The sequence below is a fragment of the Triticum aestivum genome, chromosome 2A (assembly GCF_018294505.1).
Source record: "Triticum aestivum cultivar Chinese Spring chromosome 2A, IWGSC CS RefSeq v2.1, whole genome shotgun sequence".
Classification (NCBI taxonomy): domain Eukaryota; kingdom Viridiplantae; phylum Streptophyta; class Magnoliopsida; order Poales; family Poaceae; genus Triticum; species Triticum aestivum.
In genome coordinates this window covers 605,408,942-605,417,731 of record NC_057797.1, presented here as the reverse complement: position 1 = coordinate 605,417,731, position 8,790 = coordinate 605,408,942, and the positions used below count along the sequence as shown (strand labels likewise).

At 42.1% G+C, this 8,790-nt stretch overlaps 1 protein-coding gene across 2 annotated transcripts; it reads right to left on the bottom strand.

Annotated features, from left to right (window-relative positions):
- Positions 1–205: 205 nt before the first annotated feature.
- Positions 206–7,833, bottom strand: LOC123189682 (trafficking protein particle complex II-specific subunit 120 homolog). Of its 2 annotated transcripts, none has more exons than XM_044602152.1 (10): positions 7,323–7,833; positions 6,501–6,737; positions 6,248–6,430; positions 6,054–6,166; positions 5,440–5,499; positions 4,972–5,263; positions 3,858–4,150; positions 2,197–3,071; positions 834–1,775; positions 206–710 (listed from the first exon to the last, which is right to left on the bottom strand). In XM_044602152.1, the coding sequence occupies exons 1-10, from the start codon at positions 7,734–7,736 to the stop codon at positions 490–492; spliced, it is 3,630 nt and encodes a 1,209-aa protein (XP_044458087.1). In that variant the 5' UTR covers positions 7,737–7,833; the 3' UTR covers positions 206–489. The 2 variants fall into 2 exon arrangements, with proteins under 2 accessions (XP_044458087.1, XP_044458088.1); XM_044602153.1 differs by having other exon boundaries at positions 6,537–6,737; positions 7,323–7,832.
- Positions 7,834–8,790: the final 957 nt, after the last annotated feature.

Here is an 8,790-nt window from a genome sequence, read left to right as displayed (position 1 = left end):
ACCAAACAACTTCTATTACAGATTCTCATGTTTTCAGTTCCTATAGGATCAGTGTGACATGTCATCCTAATCATGTGTTTTTCCTATTATTGTTTTTTTTAGAATCCAGCATTTTTAGGTGGATAAAACTTTTCCTATGAGTGCAAATAAATCCCGTACAAAAGTCCTTATAGATTGCAATCCTGCGAATCATACAACACCCATGTAGCAAAATTCTGAGAATTATAATCCTCCCAAACAAAATAAAAATTCGTTGAATCAAAGAGCCTACAGGCTACAGGGCAGCTAAGGGCATGTGTAAGTTCACCGTATTAATCTCGGCGGATGCTTTTACACTGTACACAAACACAATTGTATTACAAAGGAAGCCTCCAAGTAGCTCAAATAAATCACAAGTGTACAGGGGAATAATGCTCTTGTACATGATTTTCACAGCTGCACATGTCATGGTGAAATCGCTGCCTCTAAACTACACCAAAACAGTGTTTGCTACTCTGTACCAACTACATGGATATGGAATGGGGATCCGCGGCATAGAATAGGTTCATCTGGGGACTCTGCCTTTGCCCGAGCACGAAGAACATCCGTGGCGTCAATTATAACAGAAGAAGATTGCAGCGAGTAGTCTCCAGGGACTAGGAAGTAGACAGAGAAAGGATGTACCACCTCCTGCAATGGTGGAACCTCCAACTGTATGTCGTTAAGAACACCTACACAGAAAAAGGAACTTGTCAGTGTAGAACAGATGCTGAATAATGTAAAAACAATACTATTCCTGAACACAGATAATGGTAAAGAAAGAAAATGGGCTATTATACAAATAAGTGAATTACCAGCCCAGAGGACGGTTGCACTGTTTTCTTCGAAGCAATTTTCTCCTGCAACATCTTTGCATGAAATGCTGAGGTTCATCTGAATAATTTCCTTCGTGTTGTTCCGAATTTGAACTTCCATATGGGTCATTTTATGAGCTGATATAGGATCTTTACACCTCAGAACATTCTCACCGCCAGACGGACCAACATTCTCATCAGTAGAATGGTTGGAATCATTAGCAGGCTTGGCATCCTTAGCAAGTCTAAAGCTAAATGTCAAGGGATCAGGCAACAATATGTCCAATATAGACGCTTGTAATGCTGCCTGAATAGCATCTTTGATATTCAGCTCACCGGAGCTATTTCTCCCAGAATGCCACCTCACTTTTATTTTTGAAATCAAGTTGCTGATAGAAGCGTTCAACTCTGCCTTGGCATTCTTTTCTGCTATGGTGGCAGCTTGGGACCCAAGTTGCTCATCGCTTCCGTTTTCCTTTACAAAGAAGGAAGCATCAAGAACAGGTAATTTGAAGTGCTCAAGTGGTATAAGAACCCTGGCAGAATAGTCACGGTCAATTCTGGTTTTGTGACAGGCCACATCAGCAGTGTTATCTTCTGGAACACTAGTCCCATCCAAATGTACAGAAACATCGACATCAAAAACAACATCCGTAGGGTTGAAAAGCTCGAGTTCCAGAAGGCGGAGGCCCCAACTTCCTTTATAGGGATCAATCTTCAATAAGCTAATGTCATTATGCAACATATTACTTTCATCACTTGTATTATCTTTTCCACTGACAGGTCGCAAGTGTGCTTCACTAAACCGGGCAGGTATTTCCATGGATAACAGGCGTGCTCTTACCAGGCACATGCCCTGTACAACACAGATATTTAATGGAACAGCAAGGCGTCTTCCAGGTGGGAGAGAAACCTCACCATTACCTTTGGCCGCTGAAGGACCTGGAGTAACAGAAAGTAGAAATTTAGTCTCAAACGAAACCATGAAACAAAAGTTATGAGGATATCTACAACAGGTCACAAAGACAAATCTTCTCCACATGCCATCTGTATATGTTCACAGTAGTAAAGTAGTAGGTCAATGGTAAACATGATTACTAATTTAAGGAAGCAAGCACTACAAAGAAAACATCAAATCAAGGTTGTTCGCCCATAACAAGTGACAGAGGGAAACTAGCAATTACATGGATTTACTTGTTTATATCATGCCTTAGTCATTTGGTGAGGACGATTTATGTGTTCTGATGGTATATAAAGTAGTATGAGTGCACTGGAGTGGCAAGATGTTCATTTGAGTAACTTTGACTTCACACATATTAAAGGATGACAGAGAATATAGAAGATTTAGAATCCTGCAACCCACCAGCATAGTGAATATTCAAAAAGGGATTGATTCCTTCTCTTGCTATTCTCCTTGGATTTGCAGGAGATCTGCTACCATCTGCTTCCAAATCTGCCAAGCTAAGATGCCAGGCTCTTAGTGTCACTTTAAATGTAACTTCTCCACCTGGTTTTATCGGAAGTGCAGACTTCCATGTACTATGGGCAATTGAAATAACAGAATCCTGGTTCTTCCCGGATAATGCAATATTTGCTTCTTCAACTGGCACAGTTCCAGCATTTGTCAGCGTAATTAAAACATCACGAATTTCACCTTCATATAGAAGAATAGAACCATCTCCACCCACAACGTTGGCAACTAATAAAGGAAGGGGAGGAACAATAGAAATGCTGGGGAAGTTAACACTCTTAAACTTGCTAGAGCCACAGCATCTGAAAGGATCAGAAAGAACAAGCCCTTGTGCAGCTCCAAGGAGCAAACTGTCAACCTCTTTGAATAGGTGTTCTGTAATAACACCAAAACTGTGGACAATGCATCCAGGAATCGATACTTGTCCAACCTTTGTTGGAATTCCAGATAGCAGAACCAATTTGGAGGTATTTGGTGGAAGATTAACAGTAACCGGAAAGGCATCAAAATTTCCTGAATGAACAGAGAGGTAAATGCTCTCAACAACTAAGTCAAAGCTGCAGGGGTTTGCTAACTCTATCATAACTTGGACTGGTTCTCCAACAATCCAATTTATCTCTTGTTTGCTAGTCCCAGATGTGCCCCCCTTGGTGAAAGGTGTATAAATAAAAGGTCCAGAAGGACCGGCACCAATCCACCACTCCTTTTTATGTGGGTTGCGCTTTACTATGTCTCTTTGTGAAGGATGAAATGGTAAAGAATGTAACCTGAAAAAACAAGGACATGAAAATAAGTCATCGAAAACATATACACAAGCAGATTTTGTGAGAAGCTTCTTTCTGAAACAGATGACATTTTTGGAAAGTGTACGCGCACTTTTCTATCTTTGACAACTAGCATATATAGCTTCTTTCTGAAACAGATGACATTTTTGGGAAGTGTACTCCAACTTTTCTATCTTTGACGACATATAGCAAAGTAATTAGGTTGACTAAGTAAAAATGGTCCCGTTAGAGCTGTCGTGAACAATACTTTCATAATATAATATTTTTATTATTAGTACTAGTATGTTAATAAAAAAGTAACAGCCAAAGTTGCATATTGGAGATCATGCCCATGTCCAAAAACTGCATCAATTTACAAACAAATGGAGTAGTACTTATATCACCCAGGCTCTTTTTGGCATTGTGGTGGATTATGATAATCACATTGTCTAACCAGATTTTGCGTATTCTAGCATTTGGTTAACCAACTTTTTGATACTTATGTGGTAATGTTTCTGCAGCAGATTATTAAGTTCATCACATCACAGTTCAGCAAGCCTCGTTCTTGTTTTACGCGAACCATGGATTAAGAGTCCAAGGACTAGTCAAGACTAGTCTATGAGTCTCAACTCCAGGGCCGACTACACTTCAGTGTCGACTAGTCTATGAGTCGCAACTCCAGTGTCGATTAGTTATGCTTAGTCTATGAGTCTCAACCTTGGAACGACTTGTCGACTCGTAAACCTTGACACGAACATGATAATACCAGAAAAACGATAAGTAACATGCCTGATAAAAGGAAGACATGGGTCGGCACAACGTGTGCCCCAAGGAAGCCTATCAGCAGAGTTTGAAAGAGAGCTTGCCAGCCCACTCTGACCAGCTGGGGTGATGAGTGGGTAAAATGATCGAAGAAGACGAGCCGCGGCGCTCCATGACGTGAGGGGATCCGCAGCGCGGATTGAAGACATCAATATCTCTCTTAGAACAACCATTTGAAGGGTACTCCATTGCGACTCAAACAATGATACAACAGACTGAGGGTGCGCTTTATCGGCATTGCTGTTGCTGGCACCGAGTTCCTTAAACAAACAAGGGGTTGCCAAGAAAACCATAAATACAACAGTTTGGTATATGGCATTGCCAATAAATCTAAACTAAGAAATTAACTGATCAAAATATTAGGATAGTAAACATGGTCAGCTGTTTTAACATGTGGTTATGACAAGAATATCTAAATAGTCAAGGAAAGGTGTGTCTGTTTAATAGTACTTGTTAGCATCAGTTTTATAATCCGCATATTTTTTCCTAGTCAACACGGTGTTTATTCTAATAAGCTAACTACAAATTATATTTTCAGTCCACATTAATCCTACCTCAACCAAAGAACAAGATGATAAAAGAGAATACAAGTTAATAAAGGAAAGCGTTAAAGACGCTGCAATCAACTCTCAGCTGACTTGGCAAAGTGTACTTCCATCATAAAGAACGAAAGAAGCTGCAATCAACTCTCAGCTGACTTAGCAGAGTTTATTTCCATTTTACATTTCTAGAGATGCAAACTTGGAACCTTTAGGGTACCCTCCGACCCTTCTTAGTTCAACCAAACAAACTAAATTTTCAAAAATGATGTGAATTCTGAAAATTTAGTTCATTTAGTTGAACTAAGTAGGGTTGAAGGGTACCCTGAAAGTTCCAAATTTGCATCCCTATATATTCCTATCAGAATAGAGCAAACTTAGTTGGCAGGGTTTAAACTAAGAGCAAAGCAGCAGCCAAGAAATAAAAGAAGAAGGTATGTTAGAGAAGTTGAAAATAACCTACTACAAATACACAATGCAGTAAACATAATAAATAACAATTAATCAATCCTCAGCATACTACAAGTAAGTAACAAACTCACCTTCAGTGAAGCATGATCAGGTTTGCTAGTCTTCCTGCTTTGAACATGGTATGCATTTGTAGTCATTGTTAGAACCTGCATAGCACTCATAGCAGCATATGCATTGTCTTGCTGAAGGTACAACTGTGCAACTTGTCTTGAAAAAAATGCTGCCTTGCGTTTATACCCAAGAGAGCCAAATAGTCGCGCAATTTCAATATATAGTATCAACCGGTCACTGGCATCAATCAGAGCCTTAGCGCCATCTGCAGCACCCATTAATAAATCTGACACCTCCTTGGCAACTTCACGTCTAATAAAGAAAGACATAGCATTTTAATCAATAGTTTTATCCTAAGCACAGAATACATCATTCCATAATAGAGAATTAGAGATATCAGGTTTGCTCATTCCATAAGAATTAACTGCAAATCAGTCACAATAAAAGTAAACTGGCTATGCAACTCATAGCTAAATGGGACAGCTCACCTGCACAAATATCTTGCCAACTTCAATGCAGCTTCAAGCTCAAAGCTCACAGGTGAAACTCTAAACAAGACATACAGCTCAGTGTTAGTGCGTTAAGTAAAATCACCAAGTAAAGAGCTCAATATAACATGCAACTGTTGGACCAGTTTCCAGTGTTGATGGAATACTAGTAAATACTACTCTAATAAACGAGCAAAAATAGGAAGGAAGGATAGAACAGAGAAACACTTTTTGAAGCCATCATGAATTTGTCAAAACCAGACAAAAAATAATGGCCGACTTTTTTTCAAAATAGCAAATGCCCTGGTGAAATAAACAAATAACTTTTTTGTATGGTTCCTTCAATGTATCAGCAGATCATAAAAAACGATACAATGAAAGTACTAAAATCTTCTCATATGTAATTCTTGAAAAGCAAAAGGGGTTCACTTTATGTAGAATGTAATAACTAAAAGCAAGATGTTCGTACATACTCCCTCCGTCCCATAATGTAAGACGTTTTTTGACACTAGTGTAGTGTCAAAAAACGCACTAGTGTCAAAAAACGTCTTACATTATGGGACGGAGGGAGTAGAAATTATCAAATTAAGAAAGATAACACGCCAATTCAATACCTTTGAGCATTATCTTGTAAAGTTGCTCTTCTGTACAGCTGGATAATGGTATAATAACGATACTTCACTTCATCTTCCAAAACAGGATCACTTTGGCCCATCATCCTATCAACCTGATTAATGCCCCCAAATCAGCCCCTAAACAGCTATAAGAATGATGTGAATTTCCAAAACTCGTAGGCATGAACACTCACCACTAATGCGCAGACACTACCTTCGAGTGCCCCAGCATGCCAGAATACATCCCCTGTCAATCTTGCAAGATCTATTGCTGTGGTGTAGTGTGCATTAGCATCAGCAGGTGATCCAGCCAATAAGCAATAATCTCCTATTATCTTTTGTGCACGGCCCAGCCTTCTTTTTTTGGCCTTGATCACCTAGAAAATATAGAAGTATATTGGCTTATATAAGCAATAGAATAGCGAGTCATTTACATCATCAACATACACTGGTCAAAATACTCGGAACACCTAAAGTATGAACCTCCTCTGAGCCAAGACTGGATTGTGAGTCCAAAGGTGTCTTTAGAATAGTTCCTGTGGATTCTGCACGTAAGACCCATTTCTCAAACTCCATCAACAATGAAGCGGCAAGATCTTGGATCATTGTAAGCATATGAAGTTCCAGTGATTTCTGATCGGAAGGAGGGAACATAATAATGCCATCCTTCCTTTCCTCTAGCAACTACAAAAGACAACAATGCAAACATCAGTTAAAGTAGAGCAAGAAGCGGTAAAAAAAGGCAAGACTAGAAGGGTCATCACAACACTGGTGCAATCAGTAAAGTTTTAATTACACAGACCGACATTTCAAATTTAACCATCAGCGCATCAACACTATATATTCTGCCTCTGAAGTAGCAGTAAATAATGTCATTCCTTCCATCCCGGTTACCTGGGTAAGTTCCAGGTGTCTTGGAATGGGTTTTTTAGCATGGTGATTTCCACCCTGGGGGTGGCTTGGGCCTTGAAATGCTAGTGGAACGAAACTAGACAATCGAACTAATTACCATCCCTCGAGCTAGAATTGGTGTATATTACTGTAGTTCATAAGTGTGGATTACATGATCACTTAGATCTCGGGTCAGTTTAATTGTAACAACCAAAGAGCAAGAGCCATAGGAATACTCGCCCAGTAGAGCGACTAGCAACCAAATGATGAACTGGATCACCCAGATGGGCGGCTGCTGAGCTGCGTGTGTCGATACAAACGGCGTACGTCATCCGGGGACAGAGGCTCGGGAGGAGATGCGATCGGGGCAGGCAGTACCTGCGCGTCGGTGGGGCAGAAGGCAAAGCAGCGGCTGGCGAGCGCGGAGGGGTAGGTGCGCGAGGCGTCGAGGAAGTCAGCGGCGACCCTGGCGAGGTCCGGGGAGGAGGGGAGGTGGCAGATGCCGACGACGGCGAGCACCTTGCGCGAGGACTGGAAGTCCTCCCAGGGCGAGGGCACGCAGCCGCCGAGCACGAACTTGAGCCGGAGGCAGCCCGTGTCCCAGGGCTGGTGCGAGAAGGGGCTCTTCTGGTGCTCCGAGTAGTAGGGGCGCAGCGAGGCGAGGTCGACGCGCGCGTGCGCCGCCACCAGAGCCGCGTAGTCCCGCAGGCACTGCGGCGGGATCGGCCCGCCCACCGGCAGCACCGCCACCCGGATGGCCGACCCGGACTCGATGCTCAGCCCGGGCTCCATTGGGGAGGGGGAGAGGGAGAGGGAGAGCTCGAGATCTGACGACGGAGCAGGTCGTGTGTCGGGGAGGTGGAGAAGGGAACAGAAATGTTTGCGCTGTCAGGCGAGATTTGATCCGTCGATCTAACTCGCCTCTCTGGGCCGCGACTGGAGGAGCTAGCGCTCTTGTCGGGCCATTCTCGGTTGCAGCCACGCGAGGTCGGTATCAAGACCGACCGTTCCACATGATTCGTGCAGCTCTTATACATCAAGCTCGTATAATGAATCCCATCCACAGTATACAATTAGTATAGCTCGCGTATTACCTCCGACCTCGTCAGGAGATGGACCACAAGGCAGCCTCAGGCATTGAAGCAAGACGCGTGTTGATTACATGTCAGTCCCAAAGCCAGGAGATATTCCATATATTGTTTTATTTTCGTGCTCTATGCACTGCATGTATCTGGTAGAGCGCTAGGTTATTATGCGAACTCTAATCACAGATACTCTGCCACATACAGGAAATACACCAACCAGCAGAGAGGGCATAAAGAACATGCAGCACAAGTCAAATGAGGTTGGTGTTAATGTTTCATTAAAACCGTAGCAGACCATTTCATAAGTGATCACCCTGGGCGTTCGGGTTTACCCAAACTTTAGGGTCGGGTAATTCGGGTTTTTCGAAATTCGGGTTTTCAAAAACAACTGTCGAAATATCTCTAAAAAACTAAAATCCAAAATATCGTGTACCCAAATTTTCGGGTTTGGGTTCGGGTAATCCCAAATTTCCCAAACTGTGAACAAAGGTACTTACTGATGTGATTATTTTCCATAGTGGCATTTGCATCAGTACGGTTGTTACTCGCCTAAGTTAGATAGAAACAATGGCCTTTGCATCAGTACGACTGTTACTTGCCTCAAGCTGCTACAGAGCCATGCGCTTGCCAAATACAGAGTACATTTGAGTAGTTTTTAGCAGGATACTTCAGCATGGAAAATGTCAATTTTTACCAGTATAACTCAGCATGACAAATGACACTTGTCAAGATCCTTCGTTGCTTTGAGTCATCGCGCTGAT